This window comes from Schistocerca piceifrons, chromosome 1 (assembly GCF_021461385.2).
Source record: "Schistocerca piceifrons isolate TAMUIC-IGC-003096 chromosome 1, iqSchPice1.1, whole genome shotgun sequence".
Lineage (NCBI taxonomy): Eukaryota > Metazoa > Arthropoda > Insecta > Orthoptera > Acrididae > Schistocerca > Schistocerca piceifrons.
Genome location: NC_060138.1, coordinates 686,208,408 through 686,224,222, shown reverse-complemented (window position 1 = coordinate 686,224,222; position 15,815 = coordinate 686,208,408). Strand labels below are relative to the sequence as shown.

Genomic DNA, 15,815 nt, shown 5'->3' with positions numbered 1-15,815 from the left:
TTCAGGCTGAGTTAGATGAGGCTAGGCGGGAACTGGACAGGTTAAGGGGGGAGAAGGGTAAACAGGGGTGGAAAGTGACAACAGGCATAAGGAACAGGCCAAAAAATTCTTCTGACAGCTTTGTTATTAATGTACAAAATAGGTTTGACCTGTTGCCTCAGTCAGAAACTGATGAGCCTCTCACAGAAGAAGATGTAGACAGGGCTCAACAAGCTTTCAGCAACAAAATGAATAAGAATGTAGGGAAGTCTGCAAAGAGAAAGAAAGTCTTGTTGCTAGGTAGTTCGCATGCTAGGGGTGTGGGCCAACTTCTGCAGGATGAATTAGGGTCAGAATACCAGGTCACAAGTTTTTTCAAACCTAGTGCTGGACTGGGGCAGGTTACAGAGGATTTAGATTCACTATGTAGAGGCTTTACTAAGGAGGATACCGTTGTTATTGTGGGTGGGCCGAGCAACAGTACTGACAGAGATCCGGGGTACAGCATAGAGTGTGACCTGGCAAAGATTGCATCAACATCGAGTCATACCAGTGTTGGGTTTGTGTCGGTTATGGAGCGTTGGGTTTGTGTCGGTTCTGGAGCGTTGGGTTTGTGTCGGTTCTGGAGCGCCACGACCGACCGCATTTGAGCTCTTCTGTCAGGAGAGTTAATTTGGAGTTGGAACGGCTACTTGGATCTGGTGCAGGGTCACACATTGGTGTGGTTCCTGTTGATTCACTCTGTAGGTGGGACTATACTAGACATGGCCTACACCTCAACAAGAAAGGGAAGGGTAAACTGGCTGGGCTGATACCAGGATATTTAAAGGGGGGAGGAACTACATCTCATGGTGGAAACTCTTTTTTAGTGTAAGATCAGTGTCCAGTGGGAAACTCAGCCAGGCCAGTGTCCAGCCAGCCAGGCAATAAAAAAGTTCAAGATACTCAGAAAAGTAAAGTGAAAAATAATGTTAGTATATTTCATCAAAATATTGGGGGATTGAAGAATAAAACTGATGAGCTTCTGCTTTGTTTAGAAGATATAGAAACTGAGAATGTAATAGATGTACTATGCCTGTCTGAGCATCACATTGTCACTGATAAGCAAAAGGTTAGCATCAATGGGTACAAATTAGCTGCACATGTAAGTAGAGATAATATGATGAGAGGAGGAGTTGCCATGTATGTCAAAAGCTTCCACAGTGTAAAAAATTTAGAAACTAAAAAATTTTGTGTAGAGCAACATATGGAAGCATGTGCCACTGAACTTAAACTAAATGATGGCACTTTCATAATTGTAACAGTGTATAGGTCCCCCTCAGGGAATTTCCAGCTATTTCTAGAAAACTTGGATGCTTTGTTGTGCTATCTGTCAGACAGGGGGAAGCAAATTATCATTTGTGGGGATTTCAATGTTGATTCCCTGAAAGAGTGTAATAGGAAGAATGATCTTGTAGTAATACTCAGTTCTTTCAATTAGAGCTCCGTCATTGATTTTCCTATGCGGATAACAAAGAACAGTAGTACATTGATAGATAACTTTTTTTATAGACCAAGATAAGTTTAAGGACATAAATGCTTATCCTGTTGAGAATGGTCTTTCAGATCATGGTGCACAGCCAGTTACAGTACATGACATAGCTCCATGCAGTATATCAAATCAGACTTTCAAAGTAGTGTGTTCAATTAACAATATAAATATTGCAAACTTTAGGGAAAGACTACAGCAGCTAGACTGGGATGAAGTGTATAAGGAACCCGATGCAAACTTGAAATATAACGTATTTCACGATACATTTTTAAGGGTATCTGAAAATTGTTTTCCCAAGAAAATAGTTAAACATAATTCCAAGAAAATGCATAAAAAACCTTGGCTAACTAAAGGAAAAAGAACATCTTGCAACCGTAAAAGAGAACTGTATCTAACAGCAAGAGGGAGTCCTGACCCCGAAATTGTTCAATATTATAAAAACTATTGTGCGGTACTAAGGAAAGTTATTAAAAAGTCCAGAAGCATGTGTATCATGTCTGAGATCAGTAACTCTGATAATAAAATTAAAGCAATTTGGAATATTACTGAAAGGGAAACAGGGCAACCAAGAGCACAGGAAGACTTTAGTGCCATAAAACTGAAGTACAAGTGTACTAACAAACAATCAGAAATTGTAAATATTTTCAATAATTATTTTTTAAATGCTGTGGAAAAAATAGGATCTAGATCTTCACTAGAAGAGGCAAGGCTATTAATAGAGGAGGCCACACCTGTGCAGTTTGAAACAACTGTAATTCCACCAACCTCTCCCTCTGAAATCAGTAAAATAATAAACTCACTGAAAAGTAAAAGCTCTTACGGAATTGATGACATTTCCAGCAAGGTACTTAAAGATTGTTCCCCACAGATAAGTAGGATTCTCAGCAATGTATGTAATAGCTCTTTGGAGCGGGGTGTTTTCCCCGATAGACTGAAATATGCCATTGTAAAACCATTGCATAAAAAGGGGGATTCGTTGGATGTCAACATCTACCGCCCAATCTCTCTTCTGACAGCCCTATCAAAAATTTTTGAGAAAGTAATGTATTCAAGAGTAGCCTCCCATATTTGTAAACATAAAGTACTAACAAAATGTCAGTTTGGTTTTCAGAAAGGCTTTTCAACACAAAATGCTATATACGCTTTCACTGATCAAATATTAAATGCTCTGAATAACCGGACATCACCCATTGGTATTTTTTGTGATCTCTCAAAGGCCTTTGATTGTGTAAATCATAGAATTTTTTTAGATAAGCTGAATCATTATGGTTTGAGTGGGGAAGTGCACAAATGGTTTAATTCATACTTAACTGGAAGACTGCAGAAAGTTGAAATAAGTGGTTCATGTAATGTTAAAACAATAGCTGATTCCTCAATCTGGGGCGCTATTACGGGGTCCCACAGGGTTCGGTCTTAGGTCCTTTACTGTTCTTGATATACATTAATGACTTACCATTCCACATTGATGAAGATGCAAAGTTAGTTCTTTTTGATGATGATACAAGTATAGTAATAACATCCAAAAACCAAGAACTAAGTGATGTAATTGTAAATGATGTTTTTCACAAAATTATTAAGTGGTTCTCAGGAAACGGACTCGCTTTAAATTTTGATAAAACACAGTATATACAGTTCCGTACAGTAAATGGCACAACTCCAGTAATAAATATAGACTTTGAACAGATGTCTGTAGCTAAGGTAGAATTATAAAATTTTGTAGGTGTGTCCATTGATGAGAGGTTAAACTGGAAGCAACACATTGATGATCTGCTGAAACGTCTGAGTTCAGCTATGTATGCTATTAGGGTTATTGCAAATTTTGGTGATAAGAATCTCAGTAAATTAGCTTACTATGCCTACTTTCATTCACTGCTTTCGTATGGCATCATATTCTGGGGTAATTCATCATTAAGTAGAAAAGTATTCATTACTCAAAAACATGTAATCAGAATAATTGCTGGAGCCCACCCACGGACATCCTGCAGACATCTATTTAAGGATCTAGGGATCCTCACAGTATATATATTCACTTATGAAATTTGTTGTTAATAAACCAACCCAGTTCAAAAGTAATAGCAGTGTGCATAGCTATAACACCAGGAGAAAGGATGATCTTCACTCCCGGCAACGTCGTTCTCTGTTCATTGGCTGACTGTTTTGAGACGACAGATGCGCAGACCGAACCTAAACTCGGCCGCCGTTGTAAATGACGCGCACTATAGTTCCCATGGCATGTCCCCAATCTGTTTTTGTAACTATGCCTCAAAGGTAAAGTAGTTGTTTGGAAGTGTAAAGTTGATTAAGATGAGCAGAAAGAACATCGTAGGTATGGAATTAGATGGGCACTGCTTGAAGTAACGTCCAGCAGCAGACAGACCACATACATAGGGGGACGATGGTATATAGGGCAGTGGCATCAATGCTGACAAGCAAGGGGTGTGATGGAAGAGGAATAGGCAAATATTTCAGACAATCTATAAAATTGTTGGTGTCTTAAATATAGGAGGAGAGTCTTTATATTATAGGTTGCAGGTACTGATCAACTAAAGCACATATATGTTCAGTGGGTGTGTTAAAGCCAGAAACTATGGGATGGCCAGGGTGATTGGGTTTGTGAACCTTAGGAAGAAGTAAAAGGTGGGAGAGCATGGTTTGAGTGAGGTGTCTGAGCTTTTAAGGAGCTTTTTATCAAAGGCATAGGATCTGGATGGCAGATGCTGTAATGTACAGGTGTCAGACAACTGGCGTAGACCCTAACTTACATATTCCCGTCAGTCATGTACCACAGTAGTAGATCCCTTATCCACTGAGAGAATAATGATGGAATCATCAGCTTTTAGGGAATGAAGATGGAATCATGGTTGGAACTTTTCAAGGCAGGGTTCAGTGTTAGGTTTCCTGTTGGAAAGGTTTTGGGACTGGGTAGCAATGTATTATTTCAGTTGACAGTATGTGTGAAGGTACGTAGGTCCTGCACTAAAGTAGCATGATTAAATACAAATTTAAGGTTGAAGTAACATCCTGGATAATACAGGTAATTCAGGAAGGGAGAGTGCCTTAGTTGAGAGGTTGGGAAAATTGTACTGTTGTGACTGTTTCTTATCATCATGAGTTACCACTGGTATGGGATGCAGTGATGAAGGCTAGAGTGTGGTAAGATAATTTAGATAGTGCACAAGCATGCTTTCAAATGAACTGAATATAATATGTGATGGAATGGGAAAAAAGGAGGTTTTGATGGGTACTACAGATGGTAGGAGCAGAAAAAATGAAGCAGAGGGGGAGGGGGGGGGGTGGATGAGGGAAAACAAGAACTTAAGCAAGGAAAAGGATTGGCAAAACAGAAAAATTCACATGAAAATTCTGAGAACAGATCAGGCTTAACAACAGGCAATGACTGCAAGAATTTGTCTTGAAAAAAATGGACTATATGATAGGAAAAAATTATGATGGGAAAAAACTTACAAAATAATTTGTGATTGATAAAGTTTGTGGAAAAGGCATGAAAACAGACAAAGCTTAGTATCAGAGCAAACAAACAAGAAGTAATCAGAAAAAATAGAATCCACTATGTTTGGGAAATAAAATAATGTAGGAGAAGGCAGCAACAGTCTATCACTGCAGTTTGGCCAAAAGCTAAGGCACAAAAATGTGAAAGAATTGCATGAAAGCAAGGTAAGTGATGAGGAGGAAAGAAAAGTACACTGGTGAAAGTTAATTGGGAGAAAACCCTGCAGTGTAGAGAAACTGTAAACAAAGAGTATATGAAAATTCATAAATAGCAATGGTTCCTACTAAGTACATGGAAATCAGTACTAGAAAAGATGTAGGGCAAGATGATGGTTAATGTAGGTGGTTCAAATAAATAAATGACTGAACTAGCAAAAAAGATTGAAAACAGACAAGTTTGAACACAATAGACGACAACAACAAGGATTGACAAGTGGATTACATAAGAAGGAATGAAGGCTACAAGAGCTCATACATTATTGAGAATAATCAGTTTCTTACTGAGATCACAGAAATTAACAAAAAATAAAGGCCGGAAGGGTGGCAAGAACGTAATACATGTCATAATGCCAGTTCCCACCTGCGGAGTTGATAGAAACTGGCGTCAGGGAGGGAAGAATCCATTATGGCATGTGTGGTAATACAGCACCAAGTTCATGGTTCATGGCTGTCACGTTTCTTTGGTCTCTGTAACTATTTCTTTCTTCATTTCGTTTTAGTTTTCGATGTCTCGTATTTTCTGACCTGTTGATTCCCCCCCCCCCTCTGCCACTTAAGATGCACTTACCTGTCCACCTTTCCACTTTCATTAACTCTTGCTTGCACAATGTTTCATCAAATAATCTCTGTCTTAATCTCAGTCTGGCTTATTACTCTATCTTTCTCTCCCCCCCCCTCTACCACTTAAGATGCACTTACCTGTCCACCTTTCCACTTTCATTAACTCTTGCTTGCACAATGTTTCATCAAATAATCTCTGTCTTAATCTCAGTCTGGCTTATTACTCTATCTTTCATCTTTAAGCTCACAGGTTTTAAAATCTCACCCAGTGTACTCTCCAACAATCAGTGTTTCCTTCTCATCCCAATCGTTGAGTATTCCCTGATCCAGGGTTTTTGGTGATTTTTCCATAATTCCCACCATTTCCTAAACCTTGCCAGTCCCTTTCCTACAAACCTTTTCCTACATTCCTCTTCCTTACCCTTCAATCCTTCTGCCAGAAGAAGGGGACACTGGCTTGCATTTTTCATTAACTTTTTATGTGTGTTTACTACTGCCCTTGCTTGCCGAGTAGATTTTTATCAATCCAATTATATTATATTTTCAGAAACTGACTATTCTCATTGATTCATTCACACAAGCTAGTACACCTCACGCACACATGATGCCAACTCCGGCAGTTCGGGCTGATTCTGGGCCAAGCTGCCAGAGTTGGTGGTCTTTGGTGCATGAGAAGTGCTTGCTTGTGTGAATGAATGGTGTGTGTGTCTCTCTTTTTCTGGAAAGCTGAGGCCGAAAGCTTATATGTTAAGTGTCTTAATTGTGCCTGTCTGCAACTTAGCATGTTATCTTTATGGTAATTAGTAATCTGTGTTTTCCAACATTGTCAATATTCCTACCTGGAGTTTCCATTGTTTGATCTTGTATTATATCCTTTCTTGAAAAACCTCACCATCCCGTAAAAGTCTCTAACACCGCCTGCTATTCAATGCTCTTCTGCCAGCGTTATCTTGCAATCATAATCTAACAGATACTCAAATTTCTTTTCCAGTCTTGCGATATCATTCCTGTCCATAACTTTGATGCAGAAGCTGTTAAGTTGATTGTGTGATAGTTCTCACATCTGCCTGTCTTTGCCATCTTTGGAATTGTTTGGATGGTATACGTATCATTCAAAGGTATGTGTCCAGACTCATAGATGCTATACACTAACTGGAATATTTGTTTTGTTGTCACTTCCCCAGTGACTTCAGAAGTTCTGAAGGAATGTTATCTATCCCTCATGTGTTTTCCAGAGCTCTGTCACACAATAACTCTACTACTAGATCCCCTATGTCTTCCATACCAACACCCATTTCTTATTAATTATGTCCGCATACGATTCGCCCATCACAATGCACCCATCCACCAACCTGCTCTCTCCTATATGTTTAACAGTGGAATTCCTTTTGCACTCTTAATGTTAAGTGCTTGTCTTTTTATTTCACTAAGTGATTTAGACTGTCCTACCAGCTGCAGCTGTCCATCCGACATTAATTTTCTTTTTCATTTCTTTACATTTATCCACCAAGCATTTTGCTTTAGCTTCCTTGTGCTTTAAATCCTTCGCAGCTTTATTTTCCAGGACGTTTCTGTATTTTCCCTCCTTTATCTAAAGCTTCTTCACAGTTACCTTCTTTTTATTTACCGGGTGATCAAAAAAACGGTATAAATTTGAAAACTTAATAAACCACGGGATAATGTAGAGAGAGAGAGAGAGAGAGAGAGAGAGAGAGAGAGAGAGAGAGAGAGAGGTAAAAATTGACACACATGCTTGGAATGACATGGGGTTTTATTAAAAAAAGTTCACAAAATGTCCAACAGATGGCGCAACTGCTACCGTGACGGGTGAGAGGTACGCCGATATGTTACAGAATCGCATCATCCCCAGCCTGGTTGATAAACACCTGCTGGAATGTACGATGTTTATGCAGGATTGCGCTCCACCCCATATTGCTAGACGCGTGAAAGATCTCTTGCGCGCGTCGTTTGGTGATCACCCGGTATATTTGTCTGTCCAATTTGACTGCCCTTTTTAGAGGTGTCCATTCCTCTCCAGTTGAACTGTTTTCTGTGATATTTGGTACTCTCAGTATCTACAGCCTCAGAGAACTTCACACACGTGATTATTATCTGCTAGAAAAATCTACATTCATGCACACCATCATTGTTGATTACTTCAATATCCCACTTCTTTACACACTGATTTCTCCTGACAATTCTCTTTAGCATCAAACTCCTCTGTATCAAAACCAAATTGTAATTTGCGCCTATATCTGCTCTCGAGTACACCTTACAAACCAATATTTAATTTTGAAATCTCTGTCTCACCATGATGTAATACATCTGGTACTTCCCTATGTCACCATGCTATTTCCACCTACATCTCCCTGTTCTTATAATTCCTGAACAGTATTTGTACTATTATTAGCTGAAATTTACAGCAAAATTCTACTGTGTGAGTTTTAGATTCTTGGACTGACTCCCATGCCACATCTTTATGATGTCAGGTGCATGTACAAATGATGGTAAATCATTCAACAAGAGCTACAAACACGAGTCTAGTGGTTTTTTTCCTATTTGTGTCTAACAGTCAAAGTGGTGCATAATGGTCTCTAGTGTACTCTTCATCATAGTCTAGCAACTGCATGTTTGTTGCAGACAATCAGTAAAAGACATCTTCATGATATGTATCTCAGTGTTAAACTTTCAAACAAGAAATTTGTACAGTAGAATGCTGCCCAACAGTAATATCCCTTTTACCATTTTTTCATACATGAACAATATTACTTTTGTTGCTATTTGGAATGGAGCAACTATATAGTAGTATTATCTCTTAACATATCTGACGAAATGCATACTACTGAAAAATGTAAAATCTCTCTCTCTCTATCTCTTAAAAAAAAAAAAAAAAAACACACACACACACACACACACACACAACACACACACACACACACACACACACACACACACACACACACACACACACAAGAAAGCACTATGTAACACTTACTTTACACCTGCTAAAAACATCTTTCTTTGTAACTGTAACATTGAAGTACTCCAACACCTCTTTCAACTGTTTCTCTAAATTTCCTTCAGAAACAAGATAACAGTGACCCATAGGTAGATGCTGGCTCATCTGCAAAATGTTATTACAGAGTATAAAAGATTTTTTTTGTATTTTGATAAACTGCTACATATGTTTGAAATTCTCTACATAATACCAAGCATCATTTACTAAAGAGCTTCTGGAAACCACATGATATTTAAATGGATAAAATTTGGAATAACAATTCCTTTTATTTAACTATGAAAATAATCAATTATTGATAATATAATATAAACAGATAGATAAAAATCTACTAACCAAGTGGTGGCAGGGGAAACACACACACACACACACACACACACACACACACAAGGATTTAAATTTTTGCAAGTTTTCGGAGCCAGTGGGTCCTTCTTCTGGCAGAAGAGTTGAAGGGGAAGGAAGAGGGGTGAAGAAAAAGAACTGGAGAGGTTTAGGGACTGAGGGTACAGTTCAGATGTCAGAACTTTACTATGATATCTGACCTCTTCAGTCCTTTTTCTGCACCCCTATTCCTCCCCCTTCAACTCTTCTGCAAGAAGAAGGACCCACTGGCTCCGAAAGCTTGCAAAAATTTAAATCCTTTCGTGTGTGTGTGTTTTCTCCTGTCACCCCTTGGTGAGTAAATTTTTATCTATTAGTTTACACTAAATTCCTTGCATTTGGTTTTCAACTAATAAAACCAATATAACATCCACATGTAAGTGAAATGACAAGTATCTAAACTGAATAAAAATAAGAAAGGAACTTACACTCAAATCTGTAATACAAATAATGATTTCAATGCTGATTTTCTTGAAAAACAAAAAATAAAAAATGATTAAAGTAAACTTTACTTGTCTGTATATGTTTTTTCCTCTAGTGATCACCATACGATCTTCATTCATAGCAATTCTGACACACTGATCATAGTTTTGACCAGCTTTGAGTATTACAGTATCTATTCCACACATACGGAGCTGTAGTCCTAATCCAGCAACCATCATATCACACACGATTCGCAAAGAACGTGCAGGAACTGGTTCTGTAAATGGTGGTGGTCCCATTATAAGTGGTGATTCAGCCTGTAATAATAAATGTTTAATTCTAAACTTTGTATGTGCAGCTAACCGAGTGATTATGGAATTCTGGTAAGATGGTTTACTCATATTTCATACTGTGCATATATGTTGTTTTATGTCCACATAAATTGGTACTACCTGATCGTAATTACTTGGACATAGAATAAGTCACTACATGCAGAAATGACAGAACATGGACCAGAGGGGGAAGGGGGGGGGGGGGTACCACAAATTCAAGAGGATACAAGTTCATAATTTATTCAAGAATCATGTATTGTGAAGGAGCTCATTCGAACAAAAAACTTTTTTTGACAGTAGAATATTCACATAACAGGGTACAAGATATGGCTCGAAGAATAACCGAAAACATCCATCATGACACCTACTTTACAGATATATACGGAAAATTATAGAGCATAATTTATTTTGGAAGAACAGTTTAACGTCTCAACGTTGGTACATACGTATTCCGAAGTTAATGGAGGATGAGATTGTGTGGCATGTTCTATGGGATATGGACACTTCAGAATAAAGAAATGTATAGCTCATATATATATATATATATAAGTTCTATTATTTTAAGAAGCTATGACAGAAGGTAGCATCTTTAATTAGGACTTGTGAAATCTGTCAGAAGGTAAAAGTAACACTCATGTTAAATACAAAATGTAGCCAATCATTCCTAAGGCATTACACGATCTTACAGCAGCAGATTTCTTTGGACCAATTCCGAAAGGAAAGGGAGGAGTGTCGTGCATTTTTGTCCTCACAGAGTGTTGGTTGAAGTATGTTAAACTATATCCTATTACGAAAACAAATACACTAACCGTGATTCACTGTCTGCAACAATACTTTCTGGAGGCAGGAAAACCAAAATGGTTTCTCACCCATAATGGACCTCAGTTTGCTAGTAACGATTTTAAAGAATTTCTAGCTTGGGAAGATATTTGTTAAGTATTAATCTCCAACTATAATCCATCTTCTAACCTGTGTGAAAGGGTTATGAAAGAAATTGGGAAATTATGCCGCACCTACCGCTATGGAAAGCACATGTCACGGGCAACGAAAGTTACAGACTTTCAACTTATTTTAAATGAATCACCACATTTATCAACAGGATTAACATCTTTGGAAGTAATAGGTAAACCCTTTGTGGGAGAACCCCTTATTAAATGTTTTACTTAGCCGGAACAACCTCAGGGTGTATACGGGGCCAAGGAAAAAAAATTCCCGGATATCCAGTTTAAAAAATATGCTTTTTCCCGGTCGAAAATAAACTTTTTCCGTGCTAAGTGACGGTACGTTTTCCGTAGATTTTCCCTCGGAACTGTAAAACTTATCAATCCTTTGAATGGTTAACGTTTTATACAATCGCGTAGAACTTACCGGGAAAAAAAAGAAAAGACGGGGCAGAGCGGTTTTGGAAAGACCTTTGTTTAGCAGCAACATATACGCTGCATATTATCGTATTACGAACGTATAAATTCGAATTGCACCAAACACAGCGCGTTAGTTTCCGGAGCGTTGAAATCGAGGTTGATATGTCCTTTTGTAAGCGAGTCATATTTCAAGCCACGAGATCTAGCCAGCCGATGACAGCAGCTATTCAGAGCATAGGACACGTCTTTTAGTCAGCCAATAGCAACATCGCTTGTTACATGGCGCGAACACACAAGAGGAAAAGTTAACGGTTTACATTAATGTACACAATACCGTATATCTACAAGAAAAGCTAAGCTTTCACATATAATATTGGTCTCTAAGATTAACACGCTACAACAGAAGCTAAGCTTTCACATGAATTATTGATCTTTTTTGCGTGTGTTATACTTCAAAATACATCACAAAAATGTGCCAGTAAATTTAAAATTATGATAAAAATGTCTCGCGGCTCGAAATTTTTGAAGTGGCTGGTCCTCAAACTGTTCAGTTTCGAACGCTATGTGATTTAGATATCCATCCCACTTTCTCACACGTAACATAATTCATCTTCGGTAAAAAGAAATTTACTTTGAAAGTAACGCTTTTCTAACCACCGTTCGCAATACTATCCGGCGACTGTTAGAAATAGGTCCGACTTACCAGTTGCCAGGCAGCGCCAGAAAAGAGACATTATTGTGCGTGTGCAACTGCAGTGGTATAGGAAGCCCACATGTTCGTGTGTATAAAGCACTAGGAGAGCTTAGATTACACCATAAAAGAAACAGGGCATCAGAGGATACTCCAAAGAGCATCGGAATTTAGTAAACCATACTAAAATGCATAATTCAGCTTGAAGTGCAAATTGGCTTTTTCCAGATTCACAACGAAGCAGGTCCCATCTGATATTAAGCTTTTCAGTGTGGTTTTTGGGATGTAAATTTTCTTGGAGTACCAGTACTATACGATCTCATTTTTGGTTCGTTATTATGGCATAATGCCATACATGGCAAAAGATGATAACGTGCACTTGAAATTCAGCGAACAGTTGGAACTAGCCAATACTGTAGAATGAAACACTTCGTTTCAAATAAAATGATCGCCTCAGCGGAAAGATTAATCAAGCCAAATTTCTTTAGCAAACTTGCAAAAATAACTTCATTGTTCTGCAAGGCGATTAATGCTTGACTACTTGGAAATAAAATCAAATCAGAAAACTGAAATTAATAATATATTTTTGCCCTCCGTAATTATGTGAATGTATTTTAATTCACTTGATAGCTCACGGCCACAGAAATCCGTTTTGTTTTCATTTGACGTGGGAGCTGTAAACGAAGAGAAGCGGTGAAATCACTTAACGTAAACACGGGTCACGTGCAGGTTAACCCCCTCCCCACTACAACTCAGTGTAAGCGCGAATTTGGCAGCTAGGGCGCGCGAGAAAAATTTTTCTCGTTTGCATCTGGCTGCTTGCAGCTACTACCGATACAGCTAACAGCCAAACTACAAGTACCGCCGTAGCGGGATAAGGCACTGCTTATACGCGAGTCAAATGCGCATGCGCAACAGACCGCTGGCAACTGGTCAAACGAACCTAATGTGAACAGTTGTGACGTCATGCTCACAGCAAGCAGTTCATTATTACGAAGAATTACAGTCTGCGCCCTACAGCCTTTGACATATTTTTGCTATTTGCAGACGCTTGTGCGTGCAAGGGGTTTCGTTGTAAATTGCGCATTTCCTTTGCAACTAAAGTTTCATTTTTTTCCCTCTTGTTTATATTTTATTGCTGCAGTATCATTCTCCAGTAGCAGGATACAACAACGTTCTTTGCTAGAAAATCAATTCTGCAGTCAAAATTACAAAAATTTAACCGAAAGCTAAAACAATGAAAAATTCCCGGAATCCCGAAAAATTCCCGGAATCCCGAAAAATTCCCAGGTTTTCCCCGGTTTTCTCCCGGATGAAAAAATTCCCGGGTTTTTCCCGGATCGTATACACCCTGAACCTACTATTGATTACTAACTTAATCAAACAACAGTTTCTAAGAACTTGGTTGAAAGGGCACAACAACGAGTAAATAGACATAATGAGAAAGCTATCAAACCTCAATACAAGGTCGATGACCTAGTTCTCGTAAAATAGCATCTTCAGAGCTCTGCCCTGAAGAAGGAGACACACAAATTTTTCCAAAAGTATGAAGGACCTTACCGAATACAAGCAGTAATACATCCTAAAGCCTTACTTTTAGTAGATCCTATAACAGGATCAGAAAAAGGAAAATACAATGTAAAGTTGTATATCCCCCAGGAACAGTAACGTTAAGTGTTAACAGGCGGAGTGACGACCGTTGGATCCCGAGTTGTTTTCATTGTTTCTTCTGTGCTATTTTTTCCTGCACCGAATTCCTTTTAAATCTTAAACTATCCTGTAATCTATTGTTGAATTCTTATACTATCCTATTACCCACATTTAGAGAAACATATCCGTGTGGAAGTGTGCTAACATCACCCTATGCCTGTCTTTGATTTGGTGTTACACTCGTTTATGCTGCAATATCTTTCACTCTAAAATCATTTCTCATTTCATCAGTAACTCTAGTCATCAAGCACAAGTCAGGTATGAGACATATAAGCTGTTCAGTTTTCTCTTGGTTCTGCATCCTTTTCTTTACTTGACTGACAAGCAATGAATGCTGCATGTCATTGATATCAAGGCCATACTGCTTCTTGTAGTAATAGCAATAAGTGATCGTATCACCACTGGTTGTCTCAAATGTGTCACGTGGGCTTCTGTTCCACGCTGTCATCAACTCGATAAATTTTGTTGTTATACTGAGTCAGGACTGAAGCACCTATTACTGGTTTCATAATATGCTCATTAAAAGCATTTGGATTCCGATTTGATATATCTGCAATTACGTACAGAACAGTCTGTGTTCTCAGTGCTCAGTTGTTAGAAGATCGTGCCCGATAAGTATTTAAGTCACCTTCACGCTCCGCTCTAGTCAGCGGTGGTCTCGATTGTAATGCATTAGCCAGCCAGTCTTCCCCACCATCAGCAGACAGTTAGGTCTTATTTTTGCCTAAGCTATTCTTTGAAAGTAATCTCTTATCCAGTTGGTCTATGTAAACCTGGGTGCAGATTAATAAGCTGCAAAGAATATTAGAGTAATAGAAAATGGGATTGTATGTGAATCATTACACAATTGTGGTAACATGATACATAATTTTACCTTTATGAGGTGTGATGTGTAGGGAAGGATTTATATTAGTTTTTGGAAGGAGTGAGTAGTGTAAGTACCAACATGGCTAACACAGAATACACACCACACCTTCCAAATGAACCTCGCAAACAAGTGTGACTGATTCTTCACCATTTGCTGTTCAATAGGGTTTGCTAAGATTTTTTTTTTTTTTTGGGGACTTCAAAGTGAAGGTGAGAATGTCCGTTCTGTAGGAGACGTTTCACACCATACCTCTCCCGGCTTCTCACTCAAGTACTGGCGAAGTAGGGATCCTGGGAAAGGGGGATGGGAAGGGTTTCCTGTCTTTGGGGCTATCTTCATTCTCTTCTTCGATCTTAGCAACCATTTCTACATTTTCCTTTCTTACTTCTCTTCTGAATATCCGTCTATCTTTCCCTCTTTCCATGTTCATATACTTCTATCGCTGAAGTCATCTTCATTTTCCGTGGTTTCCAATAACCTACAACTTATATTATACAAGTAAGCCGAAGAATCAGGCTACACAAACACACTGACACATACACACAAAAAATACAATTACACAAACAAGGATCTTACACATCAAAAGGGGAGAACCTTCAAGCATTGTAGGGGGAGAGGATGCACACATTGTCGTTTATTGTGACAGTTCCACATTGTACATACACACATTGTTGTTTACTGTGAGGGTTCTGCATTGCACACGTGTATAGGGGAAAATATGTATACTTATAAGAATTATGACGATTCAATGTCATAAGTATAAGAACTGTAACGATTTCTGAGTATACGTAAGAAGGAGGCATGAATAAGACAAAAGAACATAAGCCATAGGGAAATCAATAGGGGTAATTATTAAGGAATGTCAGTCTAACGAATATTCTGACGATTTGTAGGATAGTGGGATTCTTATAACCTAAGTAAACATATTATATATTGAATGGTGTATAGAGACATAGTATATACCAAGAATGTTAAGTTGGAATGTGGGGGAGAACTCTGGGAACTAAATGATGTATCAAGAAGTGGAGTTGAGGTGTAAAACAGATTTGTAACTTTACCAGAAGACATGTGATTATAGTGTACATAAAGATGTATACTAGGGAAATGAACCATGAGGCCTACTCATAAAGGATAAGGAGGGGCACACCCAGCATTTGTTGAATATAAGAAGGCAGGTAGGCAGACCTAGGAAAGGCTGACCTGTATTGTGCGGACAGGGGCACCATGAAGGGG

General features: G+C 38.5%; 1 protein-coding gene across 4 annotated transcripts in view; it reads right to left on the bottom strand.

Annotated features, from left to right (window-relative positions):
• The window catches only part of LOC124709528 (exonuclease mut-7 homolog), a 232,064-nt gene that overhangs the window by 25,938 nt on the left and 190,311 nt on the right, over window positions 1-15,815 (bottom strand). For all 4 annotated transcript variants that reach the window (XM_047240847.1, XM_047240845.1, XM_047240848.1 and 1 more), the window contains 2 exons: window positions 9,710-9,937; window positions 8,796-8,924 (listed from right to left, as the gene is read on the bottom strand). In XM_047240847.1, the coding sequence (XP_047096803.1) occupies window positions 8,796-8,924; window positions 9,710-9,937 (357 nt within the window). The remainder of the gene's footprint in view (window positions 1-8,795; window positions 8,925-9,709; window positions 9,938-15,815) is intronic.